At 47.8% G+C, this 17,214-nt stretch overlaps 1 protein-coding gene across 2 annotated transcripts in view; it reads right to left on the bottom strand.

The window, feature by feature from the left end:
- The window catches only part of EIF3M (eukaryotic translation initiation factor 3 subunit M), a 219,293-nt gene that overhangs the window by 161,502 nt on the left and 40,577 nt on the right, over positions 1–17,214 (bottom strand). For both annotated transcript variants that reach the window (XM_069623566.1, XM_069623567.1), the window contains exon 2: positions 15,782–15,914. In XM_069623566.1, coding sequence (XP_069479667.1) covers positions 15,782–15,914 — 133 coding nt within the window. The remainder of the gene's footprint in view (positions 1–15,781; positions 15,915–17,214) is intronic.

The raw sequence follows: 17,214 nt of genomic DNA, 5'->3' as shown, positions 1-17,214 counted from the left end.
TTGGACTCTACTACAGAGCCAGAAAAAGCTGGAGCAACAAATAAACTTTAACAGGGCATGCGCAGAGCAGGTAGTCACCCTGCAAAGCCAACTAGATAGAGAGAAAGAGGAGAGCAATAAATTGATTTTGAAAGACCTGGATACCCAGGTAGAGTTTGATAAAGAGTGCCAGAAAGCTGGTGCGCTTCAAAGACAGAGGGACGACCTGGCGGCACAGAGGCAGGCTCTTAGGAAAGGGACACCTTAGGCCAGGAAGTCTGTCAATTAAAAGAGAAACTGGAAGAAAATCACCGGGCCCCCCAGGGACTGGGTGACCTCCAAAAAGATCATCAAAAATTGTTAGAGCACACCAGGAGGGTGGAGGAGGCTCTAGCAAGGAAGGACCAGGCCAGTATAGACAGCACTCAGGAGGTAACCCTCCTGCAGCAAAGACTGGTCCAGTACTCAAAAACAACCCAGGAAGCACAGAGAGAAAATAAGGCTCTCTGTGACAACAATGACAGGCTCCACAGACAGGTAGCCATGCAAGAGAGATTGCTAGAGACTAGTAAGGCCTTGATTGAGGAACAGAAAGCTCAGGTTCTTGCATGGCAACAGGGAGCAGGGGCTGATAGAGATGAGGTTCGCTGGGAAAGGGAAACACCTGAGCATAACCTCAGGAACCCTAGTACCAGAGGCCTTCACCTCTTCCAATCCCTGTACTCTGCCACCCCCAAGTCCACTGGCGCACATGAGCCCAGGGCCACGGGGATGGCAGATTTCAATCCAATCGGAAATATGGGGCTCATAGACCAACACCTCCCAGGAATGGATGTGCGGGCATCTGGGTATGGGTACCCAAGTACTGTGAAATTTAGTGGGGAACTCCAGGAGAGTAGGCCCACTAAGGGCATCCTGAAAACCTCTGCCCAGCTAGGACAGTGAGGGGTGGGTGGGGGGTACCCATCAAATCCTGGGAGCAAGGAGGAATCAGAAGACTCCTCTGAGCGCCACAGGACACAGGGGGCACCTCTGGGAGCAGTGCGCGAGTCAGAGGAGAAATGGACCAGGGTTACCCGAACTAAGAAGGCAAAAAAGGGCCTTGCTTAAGGACCCCTTAAAGCAAATCAAAGCGATAAGGAGCGTCATCACGCCTTATCATAAGAACGCTAAGTATTCTGTTTGGGAGCACTTCGAGCTCTTTGAGCAGATGATCGAAACTTTCCATTTGAAGGACAGAGGTAGCTGTATTCAGTATGTGAAATGGACCTTCACACCAAAATACTCCAGTGTAACGCTCACCTGAATCCCTCGGAGGCGCAGGTCTGGGCTGGGGGTTCTCGGAGTCTTCTAGGGTCACGCGCAGGCCTCGAATGCCACCCTGGAAAGGCCCTTTCCTCACAGAGATCTTGATCTGAAGGGTGAGGTGTCTTATGTAGGTGAAAGCGGAGCTCTCCATCCTGCGTCTGTGCAGGGGCGCCGAAGCCAGTTACTTCACTGGTTAATTGTCCAGCCTCTTGGTTGCAGAGGATGAAGATTTGGAGCTAGGCCGTTGTTAGCAGCACGAACGGCGGTTGCTTGAATATGGAGGTCCGGAGAGCGATGGAATGGCGAAGGTATTGCAGGCAAGTAAGTAGAAAATGTCAATTCGAAGTTAAAAGCACTTCTTAATGTCTCTGTTCCTTTTTCAGGTCGCAGAAGCAGCTGGGTAGAAAAATGGATGTCGAGGAATGCACCGAGGAGTGAGAAAGATGAGCGCTGCCCAAAACACGTGCGTATAGATGGAGTTTTGTATTTCTTAATGATGTCCTTTTGTTTTGCAGATGCGAGTAGCAGCGTCGGCGGAGGCGAGAAGAATGCAGCGCAGGTAAGGAAAGTTTCACGGAGGTTTACTAACCAATGTCTTTGCGTCCACAGGGTGCCGGAAAAAATGGAAAGCTGCAGCCCGTGGCTTGAGATGCACCGATGGACTGGGTAAGTGCTGCGCTGGTTTTTATCTCGTGCTAACCTGGTGTTCTTTTCCCTTTTCAGATGCTGCTGAAGACGAAGATGGTATTTCGGAAGGTAAGATTGCGGATTTCTCTTCCCCAGATGCAGAAGTTGAAGATTCTCTGGAGCTGACACGGTGAGCGTCCTGCTGCTATTGCAGAATAACGCGAAGCACGTTGCTCTGATCGGGCGTGGTTTAAATAGCTTACTGGAGTGCTTAGGTGTCTCCTTCCACAGCAGCCTCGCCCAGGTAAGAAGTCCCAGCTTCCAGAATAGTTCCAGTATCCAGTCCCAGGGAGTGGTGCTGGCCACACCCAGAGGTAAAGTAGTTCCAGCCATGGATGGATGAGGATTTCATCCTGCAGGTGAGTGAGCAGCATGGTCTGCAGCAGGTAGGTCCACCCAAGCACCATTCCTTACATCATGAGCCCGGCACGTCCTGTGCCGGGACTGAGTCCCCTTATGAGCCTGGCGCCACTGGCGCCAGGACAAGGTCCATAAGGTCCCTATGGGAGCCGATGGGTGCCTGGAAATGAAGTTGTGACCCAGCTTCCGAGGCAGTTGGGCTAAACCTGACTCCTTGGAGGCTGCGTTCATGACAGCACCCCCCCTCAAGGCCCCTCCCAAGCTTGTCTTTTCCGGAGGTTTTGGCTTGTTGGGAAAAGCCAGATGAAATTTTCGGACTAGACGAGGTGCATGTACATATTCTGAGGGTTCCCAAGATCTCTCCTGGGGTCCATATCCCTTCCAATCAATCAAGTAGTATAGTTTTGATTTGGAAATTTTGGAGTCCAAGATGTCTCGAATTTCAAATTCGGATTCTCCGTCAACTTGGATTGGCTCAGGAGGTTTAGTCAAACGGGTTCCGGGTTGCACAGGTTTCAGGAGAGAAACATGGAAGACAGGATGTATCTTCATTCGAGTAGGTAATTCTAGTTTGACAGCCACTGGGTTAATCACGGCCGTGATCGAGTAGGGTCCTAAATATCTTGGGTTGAAGGTGCGTGGCCCTTTTAAAGATAAATGTTTAGTGGACAGCCAGACTTCATCTCCTATTTGATATTGAGGAGCCTCTTTTCGATGTTGGTCTGCTCCTTTTTTGTATGATTCTTTAGCTCGTTGAAGATGAGCTGTGGCTCTTTAAATGCTTGAGTTATCGTCGAATGCAGATGGTCAACAGCAGGTGTTCCGAGAGCTTGAGGTGGGTCCAGATTTGAGGTTCGAGGATGACTTCCATACAGCAGGAAAAAAGGGGTTTTCCCCGTCCCAGAATGGATTGAATTACTGTAAGCGTATTCAGCAATCCAAAGGGCATCCTTCCAAGTACCCTCGGATTGATGCAACATGCAGCGCAGATATTGTTCTAAAGTTTGGTTAGTTCTCTCAGTCTGCCCGTCGGTTTGAGGGTGATGGCTGGTGGAAAGTCGTACATCTATTTGTGCTAAACGACAACAACTCCGCCAAAAATGGGAAATAAATTGGCTCCCTCGGTCAGAGATTAGTACTGAAGGGAAACCGTGCAACCGGACAATGTTTTCAAGAAATTCTCGGGCTAGAATGGAAGCTGTAGGTAAACCCTTCAGTGGGATAAAATGAGCCATTTTTGAAAAAAGGTCCACGATCACTAGAATTGTGTTGTATCCGGAGCAAGGGGGTAAATCCGTGATAAAATCCATCGAGAGCGTGTGCCAAGGGCCTGGTGGAATGTCTATTGGACGTAGTAATCCTGCTGGTTTTTCCTTCTGACTCTTGTTTTGTGCGCAGATACCACAAGAAGCCACAAACCTTTTAACATCTTTCCTCCAAGATGGCCACCAAAAATGCCTTTTAATTTTCTCTGAGGTTTTGGCAACTCCAGGATGTCCTTCCATTAGAGAATCATGGTAGCAGGTGATGACCTGTTTTTGTAAGTCAACGCAGGGTAAGAATAGTCTTCCTTGGAAATACAATAGGTTCTGATCTATTGTAAAATCCTTTCCTTTCAATTGCCAATTCGATGAATCTTCGGGAGTTATGAGTTGATTGACCCTTGCTTTAATCTCTTCGAGGGATAGTGTGTTGATTAGTATCTTTTGTTCAGGAATTATTGGCACCAGCTCCGGATTAGCTGTAAGTTCGTCTACCCCTATCCGGGAAAGGGCGTCTGCTTTTCCGTTCCTGACGCCTGGTCGATATGTGATTACAAAATCGAATTCTGCGAAGGATAGAGCCCAGCGTAGTTGCCTCGAAGATTGAGCTTTAGCTGACTTCAGGTACTGGAGGTTACGGTGATCCGTGATTACAGTTACTGTGTGCCGGGCTCCCAAAAGATAATGCCGCCAGGCCTTAAAGGCGGACTTAATTGCCAAGAGTTCTTTGTCCGTAATTGTGTAGTTGATCTCAGGAGCCGAAAATTTGCGAGACCAAAAGGCTACAGGGTGTAACTGGTGCGTTTCGGGGTCTCTTTGTGACAGCACCGCCCCCATTGCAAGACTGGAAGCGTCTGTCTCGACGATGTAGGGAAGTTCTGGACGGGGATGCCTTAAGACTGGAGCAGAGATAAATTTGGCTTTTAATTCTTGGAAGGCTTGTTCAGCTTCTGGAGTCCACTCGAATTTTTTATTCTTTTTCAGAAGAGCAGTGATAGGTTAGACTACCCGAGAGAATTCAGGAATTAACCTTCGGTAAAAATTAGCGAAGCCCAGCATGCTCTGTACACCTTTCACGGAAGTTGGGGAAGGCCATTTGGTGATAGCATCCACTTTTCTTGAGTCCATGTGAACTCCGTTGGGTGACAAGATGAACCCTAAAAATTCCACTTCCTTTGCATGAAAGGTGCACTTCTCCAGTTTAGCAAACAAGCGGTGTTGGCGAAGTCTCTGTAAAACCGCTGTGATGTGTCTACGATGATCAGTTTCTGAGGCTGAGTATACCAGGATGTCGTCAATATAAACGACTACGCACACATCAATAAGTTCTCTGAGGACATCATTCATGAAAAACTGGAAAGCGGCCGGTGCGTTACATAGTCCGAAGGGCATTACTTGATACTCAAATAATCCATATTTAGTGCGAAAGGCCGTCTTCCATTCGTCGCCCTCCTTAATGCGTACCAAATGGTAAGCTCCTCTGAGGTCTAACTTTGTGTATATGCAGGCGCCTTTTACCTGGTCCAATAATTCAGGAATCAAGGGCAACTGGTATCGGTTTTTGACTGTAATCTGGTTCAGGGCGCGATAATCGATACAAGTTCTTAGGTCACCTTCCTTTTTCGGGACGAAGAACAAAGCTGAGGAAGCCGGGGATTTCGAGGGGCGGATGAATCCGTTAGCCAAGTACTGGTCCAAGTATTGCCTGAGATGGAGGTTTTCTGGTTCAGTGAGGGCATATATTCTACTGCACGGAGGGGTGGACCCAGGTATTAGGTCTATCTGGCAGTCGTATGACCGATGCGGAGGCAGGGTGTTGGCTTGATCTTTCTGAAAGACGTCGCTGAACTCTTGGTACTCCAGAGGTAATCGGGGGTCCTCAGAAGTGATGGCTGCTAGCTTGATTTCGGGCTGAGGATAACAGGTTGAAGCGCATTCTGGAAACCGGATTACCTTGGCTCGCCAGTCTATCTGAGGATTGTGCTTTTCCAACCAAGGTATTCCCAGAATCACCTGAAACTGCGGGGCCTTGATTACATCAAACACGATCTTCTCCCGATGTCCGTCTTGACATATCAACGTTACCTCCATGGTGGTATGAGAAACTGGTCCGGAAGCTATTTCAGTACCATCCACTGTAGTGATTACGTCCTTTACCATCTTGGGACGTAGGGGAAGATCCATCCTGATAGCCAAGTCTTGGTCCACATAATTACCGTTTGCTCCGCTATCAATGTATACTTTGATAGCATGCATGCGATCTGGTCTATTAGGATTTATGAGGACCATAGGCATTACCAAATGCGAGGTCAAGGAACTGGTTTTAACGCTCGGCAAGCGGACCTCTACGCTTGTCGGGCGAGGTCGTTTCCCGATTCCAGTTTCTCAGCATTTTTATCAGAAACTCCTACGGTCTTCTTGACCGGTTTCACTGAGCAATCACGAAGGAAATGTCCAGAATTCCCACAGTATAGGCACAGCTGTAATTGCCTTCTTCTTTCCCGTTCTTTCTGAGTTAATGGTCCTTTTACTACTCCTATTTGCATTGGTTCCACGGAGTCATTCCCTTTAGCGGAGCTCTGAGGTCTTGAAAGTACCCGGGTTTCAAATCTGGATCGATCGGTCTTCCTGTTCTGTAGCCGATGATCTAATTGGACTACTAGGTCGATATAATCTGAACAGTCTTGCGGCGGATTAACCACCTGTGCTAAAACGTCTGTAAGTGCCCCACGTAAACCTCTGTAGAAGAGCGTGATTCTCTTATCTTCAGGCCACCTGGTCTCAACCACCAGTCTATTAAAGGACGCTATGTAAGCCAGGAGATCCTGATTACCTTGTCTGAGTGACAGGAGTTCATTGTCGAAGGCCTGCCCCTGTGAATGTCTTGCGAACAACTTTTCCATACTGGTCTGAAAGTCTTGAAAGTTATAGAGGAGCGGGTCATCCTGTGTCACGAGAGGAATGGACCAATCTTCAGCACTACCGCTAAGATAGGAAAGTACAAACGCTACCTTGGCTTGGTCCGTTGGGAATGCGGCGGGTCTACACAGAAAGTGCAAGCGGCATTGATTGATGAATACTGCATATCGCTTTGGATCACCGGAAAAACGTTCGGGCGGGGCCAAAGGCACATTCCCTGGCAGATTAATTTGCACCGGATTACTTGAGGTTGTAGGAGTGCCGCCCCCTCCATAGGGAGGCAGTGGCGTCTGTCCCGCTTGAGCCTGTACCAACTGTCTGGCCAGATCATCCGTCCGTTCCTTGGCAATGATCAACTCCCTTCGTAAAGCGTTTGTTTCTTGGCGAGATGCGTGTACTTCTGCCCTTAGTTCCCCAAGCAATTGAGCCAGTTGATCTGTGTCCGAGGTTTCCATTGCGTCTGGGTGGGAAAATTGCGGTAGGCTTCGCGTTCTGTAACGCTCACCTGAATCCCTCGGAGGCGCAGGTCTGGGCTGGGGGTTCTCGGAGTCTTCTAGGGTCACGCGCAGGCCTCGAATGCCACCCTGGAAAGGCCCTTTCCTCACGGAGATCTTGATCTGAAGGGTGAGGTGTCTTATGTAGGTGAAAGCGGAGCTCTCCATCCTGCGTCTGTGCAGGGGCGCCGAAGCCAGTTACTTCACTGGTTAATTGTCCAGCCTCTTGGTTGCAGAGGATGAAGATTTGGAGCTAGGCCGTTGTTAGCAGCACGAACGGCGGTTGCTTGAATATGGAGGTCCGGAGAGCGATGGAATGGCGAAGGTATTGCAGGCAAGTAAGTAGAAAATGTCAATTCGAAGTTAAAAGCACTTCTTAATGTCTCTGTTCCTTTTTCAGGTCGCAGAAGCAGCTGGGTAGAAAAATGGATGTCGAGGAATGCACCGAGGAGTGAGAAAGAGGAGCGCTGCCCAAAACACGTGCGTATAGATGGAGTTTTGTATTTCTTAATGATGTCCTTTTGTTTTGCAGATGCGAGTAGCAGCGTCGGCGGAGGCGAGAAGAATGCAGCGCAGGTAAGGAAAGTTTCACGGAGGTTTACTAACCAATGTCTTTGCGTCCACAGGGTGCCGGAAAAAATGGAAAGCTGCAGCCCGTGGCTTGAGATGCACCGATGGACTGGGTAAGTGCTGCGCTGGTTTTTATCTCGTGCTAACCTGGTGTTCTTTTCCCTTTTCAGATGCTGCTGAAGACGAAGATGGTATTTCGGAAGGTAAGATTGCGGATTTCTCTTCCCCCAGATGCAGAAGTTGAAGATTCTCTGGAGCTGACACGGTGAGCGTCCTGCTGCTATTGCAGAATAACGCGAAGCACGTTGCTCTGATCGGGCGTGGTTTAAATAGCTTACTGGAGTGCTTAGGTGTCTCCTTCCACAGCAGCCTCGCCCAGGTAAGAAGTCCCAGCTTCCAGAATAGTTCCAGTATCCAGTCCCAGGGAGTGGTGCTGGCCACACCCAGAGGTAAAGTAGTTCCAGCCATGGATGGATGAGGATTTCATCCTGTAGGTGAGTGAGCAGCATGGTCTGCAGCAGGTAGGTCCACCCAAGCACCATTCCTTACATCATGAGCCCGGCACGTCCTGTGCCGGGACTGAGTCCCCCTTATGAGCCTGGCGCCAGGACAAGGTCCATAAGGCCCCTATGGGAGCCGATGGGTGCCTGGAAATGAAGTTGTGATCCAGCTTCCGAGGCAGTTGGGCTAAACCTGACTCCTTGGAGGCTGCGGTCATGACATCCAGCTTCTTTGCGGGGCTGGATGACCAAAATCATTCTAGATGGTCCACCTATAGGGCGGCCATCTTGAAGCATTTTTCTGTACACAGAAATCCTTAGGAGGCTCTAAGGCAGCCTACAAGTTGAAATGTGGGGAGGATCAGGCCCCACAAGAATTTGTGCAGAAGTAAAGCATGCCTTTGCGCAGACCACCAGAAGGGTGCGCACGGACAGCAAAGAATTTGTGAATACTTTTTTCCACGCTCTACCAAAATACATCATGACCCAGCTAGTGAGAGATTTTCATAAGAAAAAAATCACTACACTGGGTCATTGAACAAGCCACCCAATTTATGAGGTACAAAAGCCCATAGAAAACAAGAATAATCCTAAAAGCCCCAAACCAACCAACACCCCTGCTGCCGCTAAGGTGGCAGAGGTGAAGGTTGCCCCCATTTTAGATTTGGAGATGGGGGGCCTAAAAACCCACCTGCACAAAATCAGAGCAATCCCAAGCCCAGAAGGCCCTCGGGCCAGTCACAGACAGGGAGCCAATGATGTAGTCCCACAAATGGGATCCCTCACTCTCCTGACTACATAGGTCCGCGTTAGAAGGGGAATAGACCCATCCTGGGTTATGTGTGGACCCCTCCAGCCCAAGGGGGTGGGGGGCCCAACCAAACAGCACCTAACCCGGGACACTTCCCTCCTCACCTCCCCCAGGAGGGCAGAAATTCCCCAAATCCTGGACAGAACTTTTTCCCCAGGTACCCACAAAACCTTCAACCCCAAAACAATCCATCCTTCTTTCCCCACTTTCCTGAGCCCAGCCAACCTAATCCGAGAGAGGGGAGGCAAAGGGTGGAGGGGTACCCAAACTTTCCAAACCTGGGGTATTTTCAGAGAAGGGATAGCTACCCTTCCCAGGATCAGCCCAGGGGAGAAATGAGAACCCCTTATCAGACTGAGCGGGTATCACAGCTAGAGCATCAGGTCCAAAATATGGCACAGGATCTGGGTTGCATGCTGAGGGCTCAACAGAACCCTCAGATGAGCATGTCGGCGCAGAATGCCCCAAACTCCGGACCTGGTGCCCTAGAGCAATGACGGGGGCAGAACACCGACAACCCACCAATTCCCAGGGAGTAGGCACAAGGGGAAGGGGGGTGTAAAGCCTTGGAGGAAGCTTCCTTCCCCACTGGTAAAAAGCCCCTGGAAACCCAGGACCCAGAACCAACAAAATCTCCAGCCACTGAAACTCTGCCACCCAAGGAGCAGAGGGGGGGGGGGTGGTAGGAGAAACAAAGAACCCAAACAGACCCATTTGGAGGAGGAGGTACAGATCTTCTAATTTGAAGGAGAGGGGTCCTCAGAGGATCCTGGGAAAAGGATCTTCTCCTTCAGTGATGGGGGAACTCCTCCCAAAGAAAAATGGGTCCCAAAGGATTCAAATCCAGACTGGGTGGATGTGGGGACAGAGCTAGAGCCGCCCATCATCCTACCCCAGAACCAACAGCATGTAAATCCCCTGGTTCAAACCCATCTTGGCGACTGCCTCCAGCACCGCAACCAGGGGAACCCAAAACCTCTCCCATATTTAGTTGCCACCTTTTCTTTTCAGATTCCCAATACTCCAAACGAAATTCTGCCCAAATCACCTCCCTTATCAGTGTCCAAAACTAGAAAACTAAACCACCAGTTGTCCAAAAATGTACATTATTTGTGCCCCCTTGCGGAGAAGGAGGGAAGCTTCTGTGCCCCGGTTCAAATACAGGGGCCGGGTACAATTTTGGCACTGGTGGACACTGGATCCCAAGCTACCCTTCTATCCAAAAAGGCCTTTCATAAACTGAATTCAGGAAGGGGGGAGAATTACCAAATTCCTCTCACCCCTCTTCCTGGACAACTTAAGAACTTTGACGGGAAGGAAATTCCCGTTGAGGGGACTGCAGATTTGGACATTATTTAGGCGACACAAGGTGAAGCACCCGGTCATAGTTGTAACTCCAGAGGGCACCCCTTGTTTACTAGGGAATGACCTCCTGAGAAGGTGGTCACCCCCAATGTCACCCCTAATAGATTGTGTAAACAAGGTCCTCTGGACCCAGACTAGCCGACCGATAAAATTAAAACAGAGTGTCAACCATGTTAGTTTAAATGGCACCTGCCACATGGTTGAACAAAAACCTGACCAAGTAGAATTTCACTTCCAGAACAACCAAACCGCAGACGTGACAGTAATAGCAGTATGACAACAAACTGGTGATCGGGGGTCCTCTCTATTTCTGAAAATCAACCTTCCTTCCAGTTTAAGGTGGCATTCCACACTGGAATGAAACACTTTGAAATTATTTACCAATCCCCAATCAGACATTCCTACTCCACTAGTCCTGAAAGATGAGAAATCAGCTCAATGCCTGGCTGATATTCAGCAAATTGGAGAGCAGTTGTTCATCCCTGTTCAGTTGAATGAAGGGAAAGACTCTGTTCTCGCCCGAGTGTGTAAGAGGTAAGACGGTAAGAGCTTCATCAGCGAAGCCATGTTCCGCCAACTCCCAAAAGATCCAACCATTCCCACATTTAGACTGATAGACAAATGGGAAATGGAGCTGGAAACACCCAATTCCAAACATCTCCTGCCAAGTAGGTGTATGCTCAAAATCTCCATGGGCAACAAGAGCATAGTCCATAATTGTTGGGTCGTGCGAGACGTCACTGCCACCTTTTACTTAGGCAGTGACATTCTCAATCACTTTGCCATTAGTTTGGACCTAATAAACTTCAAAGTTTGGTCCCGATTAGCAGATAATCCCATGGGCCTGGATGATCCAGAGAAAGCATTTAGGTCCGCTCAATTGCTGCCTTATGCAGTTGAAATTCAGATTGGAGAGGAAGTCACCATCCCAGAAAGGACCCGACAATTCTCCCTGGAAGTGAAAGTTAAGAGGACAGAAATTGAAAAGCCCTGATGCCTATATTCATCTAAATGCTTCTCTCCAACAGCAAGGGTTGGGGGTAAACCCAACACCGCTAGTCAACATAGAACATGACACCATTCCTATAGAGGTGGATAACAGCGACTTAAAGAGTATCACTCTAGCCGCAGGCACCATTATTGGAATGGCGGTTGATGACTGACATTTTTCCATAGATTTAGACAATGAACTGTTAGGACCAATCCCCAAGGACTGTTTTTACAGTGATGACAACACAACACCAGACAGGATCTTTACCCGGCATGGGGGGGGGGGGAAGACTTCCTGCTGTACACTTCCTGCCCTTATGGTAAGGAAGATGTGACTTGTGACTTCAGGAGGGATGAGGTGATTTTCCAGGTCCATGAGGGCTGCCTTTCCCACCTGAAGCCACCGGTCCAAATCAGCACTTTGACCAGGGACTTCTCCACCCAGCTGGAGGAGGCCGCTGAGATAGCAAAACCAGAAGTCTTTCCAGGTTTCAGGCAGATGGTTGAAGAGAGAGTCAACCTAGCTGATGCCTGTGAGACTCTGGAGCAGAAGCAAGACTCTGGAGCAGAAGCAAAAGTTGAAACAAGTTTTCTTGGATTTTCACGATCTCTTTGCGGTGGACTCATGACTGTGGTCGCACCGACATCCACACAACAATTCCCACGGACCCTGGCATGACTCCAGTGTTTGTGAAGCAATATCGCTTGCCTCTCGCATCAATGGAGTCCCTTACTGAGATAATTAAGAACCTTGAGACCCATGGGATAATCCGTCCAGTCCGCAGCCCCTTCAATAATCCGGTGCTGGGGATATTGAAGCCAAATGGCCAGTGGAGACTCTGCGCTGACCTTAGGGAGATCAACAAACGGGTACATACTTCCCAATGGCCTCTTCCCTACATTGACCAAGGGCTGGCCCAGATCCAGGGGTCACAGGTATTCACGGCAATAGACCTGACCAATGGATACTGGACTCTACCTGTCAGTAGGGAGGACCAATACAAGCTGGCCTTCATCTTTGGGGGGCAGCAGTACACATGGACCCGGACTCCCTTTGGATACATCAACTCCAGCAATGAATTCAAAATTTTTCTACATAAGGCCATGCCCGATCTGGGTGAAAGGGGTAACCTGGCTTATGTAGATGATGTTCTCATCAAAAGCTCAACTGTGGAGGAACACATAGCAGAGATCCATTATGTTCTGACACAGTTGAGGGCCGCCGGAGCAAACCTTTCCTTTCAAAAGGCACAGTGGTGTAGAACCTGTGTAAATTTCTTGGGGCATGAGATCTGTCCCCAGGAAAAGAAAGTGGAAGCACTCCAGAAATTGAAAGACCCCATAACTCTGCGGGAACTAAGGAGCCTCCGTGGAATGACTAATTACAGTAGAAAGTTCAATGAGGACTATGCAGAGATCACAAGACCCCTGATTCATCTTTTGAAGGTGGGGCGGGGCGAGTGGGGTCCAGACCAAGCCGAGGCAGTAAGACAACTCAAAAGAAGCCTCTCACAAGTGCCTTGCCTAGCTTACCCTGTCAAAAACAAGGAGTTATTCTTGGAAACAGGGATCTCTAATACATGCTTGACTGCAGTATTATACCAAAAGCAGGACAAGGTCAATAAAGTAATCTCCTATGCGAGCAAAACTTTATCCTCTGTGGAGGAAAAATTCAACAATTCTGAGAAGGCACTCCTGGCAACGGGTTGGGCATTGAAGAATTACCACCCGTTTATCCAGGGGGAACACATCATAGTGGTGACTACACACTAGCCTCTGCAATATCGCCAAAGTGACATAATCCGGGCCAGAAATGTAAGTAATTCCCGAATTACTTCCTGGATTCTGTCAATGCAAGGCTTTCCTGTGGAGGTCAGATATGGCCAAAACAAGAAGAGTCCCCTGGCGCAAGGTCTGGCTGACTTGGATGATTGCGCCAGAGAAAACTGTCTCGAGGACGAAAGTCTAAAAAAATCAAGGACAACATGGAGGCATACCTCAATTCCCCACACAAAGTCTTTGAAGAATACACGTGTGAGGGAATGCCCACTGTCTATGTGGATGGATGCTCCTACCATTTTGACAACAACGGGGAAAAAGAACTGGTGGCCGGCGTAGGGAATGCATGGGTGAATGAGACCCCAGAACCCCCCGCTGGGTAAAAGATTGGTCCCCGAAGTAGTCAAGTGGCAGAGTTGATGGCTGTGCATCAAGCCATCCTCACTGCTGTCCAACATCAACTCCACGAACTGGTCATAATCACTGATTTGGATTATGCACAGAACAGGTTCGTGGAGCACCTGGTTAAGCCAAGGTCGCCTGCTACCGAGGAAAGTCCACGATGGGTTTCCCGCCACCCGAAGCCAACAAAGACATCCAGAGGACGCTGATGGAGTGAAGATCCAAGGTCCAGCCGTGGTAGAGTCCTGATCGCTGAAGCTACCCCAAGGTGCGTGCTCGGCTGCAGCACCAACACGCCAGAGGACCGCCGACCACGACACCCGCATCCATCACCACCGAAAGACTTAGTCCACAGAGCCTTATTTGGGGCACCGAACATTTTGCATCAAGACCTACCGCACACCTCACCTTCCCAGGACTTCCACCATCGAGGAAACGATTGATCATCGAACAACGCAGCTAAGTTCAAAGCTGCTGTATCATTGCAAGGTTTCTACTGGTCTTCGAGGACCTCAAAGCCCAGTGGCGGCTCCTTCAAAGGGGGTCCATCCTCGAAGGATACTGTTGAAGAAACTCTTCCACTTCAGGTACATTGGGGTGGTTGAACCTTTTAACTAAGAAGCTAGGCTTATTGAGCTTTTATGGACTGGGCTTGTTCATTCTTTTATTACAGGTTGCCCAGGTGGAGGAGGGGGGATCCTCATTCAGAATTGTGCATCTATCGCCAAAGAAAGAATTTTGCCATTGCTTAACCTTAACCTGCCAACCTACCTTCCTTCCTTCCTTATGGTCTATGCCGATACACCTTACTGAATGATGTGTATGCGCCATTATAACTGCCAGCAGTTGATGCATTTTAAAAGGGATCTAAAGTCTAAGTGTGTTACCACATAGAATGATATAGATGTACAAGTATTACCAGAGTACAAAGTGTGTTATTGAATTGTGTACATATATCTGAATCTTAATTTTATATAAAGAACTGTGTTAGCACATAACATGTGTGGCCATTCCTTTGTGGGGGTTTAGGGGACTCACTGTACTTAAGAACCAGCCTGCATCACCTCCTGAGAGCTTATGCCTTGGTTGCCTGTCCATAGCTACCATATAAAGAACCTTGGCTGGGGTGCTCTGTACCTCTATTCTGCCATATGGAAGGCAGACCCACCTCCAGTCTTTACAATCTCCTCCTTGTTTTCGTCCCAGTCACTGATGTAATCAATATACAAGAACGTTTTTAGGGTGGATGGAAATGGGGTGGCTCTTTCATTGGTTCCATTTGTATTGTTTGACAAAAAGCTTGTGGAGCCACACTCAAAAGCCAAACTGCAATGGCTCAGATAATGTCAACATCCAATTCAGCAGGGAGATCATGTCAGTATTAGGGCAATTGTGGGTAAATAGAGGATTCTAGATGCTGAGGGTTAGATTTCCAATGCGACCAATGACTCAGCAGATGTCTTTCATCACCCCTGCCAAGCTCTCATCTCACGCTCTGCCCTGTTATGCATCGGTCAATACGTTCTGCTCTGACTTTTATTATGCGCCCTATCACTATATTCTCCATTCAGACCCTCATTACCACCCACTCACTTTGAACGTGCTTTGGCCTATTTGTATAGCCACTCTTCAACACTTCTAAATATACACCACAAAGTCTCTCACAGCAAGCAGCATGAAACAGGTCTGAAGTCACCTAAAATCTGTGTGGCCTCACAGCCATTCGCTCTGTGCAGCCAGGTCAGACCACGATGCCGCACTTTCAATCCACATTTCTGGAAGATGCAAGAGTGTTCTTAGCCTATAGGAGGGCAGCCATGAGACAGACATCTGATCTTTTTTTTCAAAAAATCAAGTTCTACATAGTCCAATAAACACCACAGTAAGGCGTTATCCTTAACTCTCCATATACTTGTCACGAAGTTCTGCATAGTGATTTAAAGTGGTTGTGCGAAATTCACTAGTGATCTAGCAATCACAAACGCACATCGTTTGAACCGAGATATCATCAAATATAGTATGGCATTTTCACTTGTAATTGACCCAATGCTCCATCCTATTGCACCGATGAATGTACAAGTGCAAAAAGGAAATAACAAAAAAACGAAAAAATAAAAGACATTAGCATGCATAATTTGTTTCCACCTCTTCACTGCTAAATCACATTAAGTTCATCTCCAAGCTTCCTTTCAAAAAAGGCATTTCAGATGTCTGGTACATGTATGCATACCTTTCCGATGAGAAAGGTAGAGCACCACCTTGGACTATCAAACCACAGCCATGACATAGCTCCTCAGTCCAAGCTACAGCAGTCTTATGGTACATAAAACAAAGCTTACAAAATATTAGACAAACCTTTATCGTCCTCTCTTAGACAGACATCGCAGGCCTCAATTATTTGTGCCAAATCAATGTGGAGTCCTCCTTCAGAGTTTTCTTCGGAGATCTCAGCACCTTTTGACTTCAGATATGCCCGCAATTCGGCAGCCTTGTGAAATAAAAACACAAGTATAGCAGTGCTAAATGTTTACTATAGTTGGTTAAAAGTTTTCAAACCAATATTTGAAAGAGACACAAACTTAGAGATTTACCTACCATTTACCTCACTGACCATTTCACGGTTCTTGAACTAAGTGTCAGAGTTTGCAGCATAATATAAACTCTACGAATTCCCGGCACGTTTTAGGTTAACAATTCTACTGAAGGAACAAGGCACAGATGTATTGCCAGCTGGGCAACCTACTGACTACTAATAATGTACACATTTAAAAAGGAGAAGGCAAGGAAGGAAGGTGGACCTAATTTGGTATATACGATTTCACATTTTCATCCAGTTTAACGTGCATGTTAAAAGAAAGGTGAACCTGTAGTCATTATTCTAGGAATCTAAAATATATGTAACACAATAGTTAAAACTTTGCCAGGCACGCCTACACATATTTACAATTTCTTTCTAAATTAGTAGGCACAAATAAACGGGTAATAAGCAGCATAAACTGTTGGATAACCGGTTTAAGTCAAAACAACAACGTATGTTCATGCCATCGATCAGAGACTCAAAGGGTATTATGCACTTAACAGGGGAAACACAAGATTAATACCTTTATTGATTTTGTACTGTTAGGGAGAATTTTCATTGCTGTGCCAATTCCCTTTAACCATAGAAACCTGCAGCTCGTTTGCTGGATTTAGGGCTTGTAACTTTTTCCACCTCAGTAAGTGGGACCTTTTTCTCACCCCCTCATGTGTTTTTCCTGACTAGGATTTTTACCGTTTTATGGAATCTGACAAACTCCATAGTCATCTGTATAGTGACACACGGCACCTTAGGTGCAGTGACACAGAGGTCTCTTGGACTTCTCTGAAAGTTTAAATACATTTTGTGTGTACTACCGTTCCCAAGAATAGTAAGATGATCCCCGTCTTACTTTTCTCTTATTGGGACCAGCACACACCACCCTATGTGGAGTGCTGGGGGGTTACCTAGCCATTCCTATCCCTCTTCTCATGTAAACATTGTTACACTAACACATTTGAAATGTCTGGTGGCAGTGGTTTAATTTTACTACCAGCGTGAATCTTTACCGCAGGTTGAACCCTCAGCTGCAGTACAGCACCCATGGGTGTCCATTTTCTCTAAATGGCCCGTCTTCTTTTTTGTCATTTTCTGCCTGTTTGTTTCTTCTGGGCTTTTACTCTGTTAGTTGAAACTGGCTTGAGCCCTTTGTATGTTTTGCCTTTGGCGGGCCTCTGCCCTGAAGCCCGCCCAGGCTTCACTGTGCCTGGAA

Source organism: Ambystoma mexicanum, chromosome 11 (assembly GCF_040938575.1).
Source record: "Ambystoma mexicanum isolate Mex_15411 chromosome 11, UKY_AmexF1_1, whole genome shotgun sequence".
Lineage (NCBI taxonomy): Eukaryota > Metazoa > Chordata > Amphibia > Caudata > Ambystomatidae > Ambystoma > Ambystoma mexicanum.
Note: the sequence above shows the minus strand (reverse complement) of the source record. Positions and strands in the feature narration are given on the sequence as shown.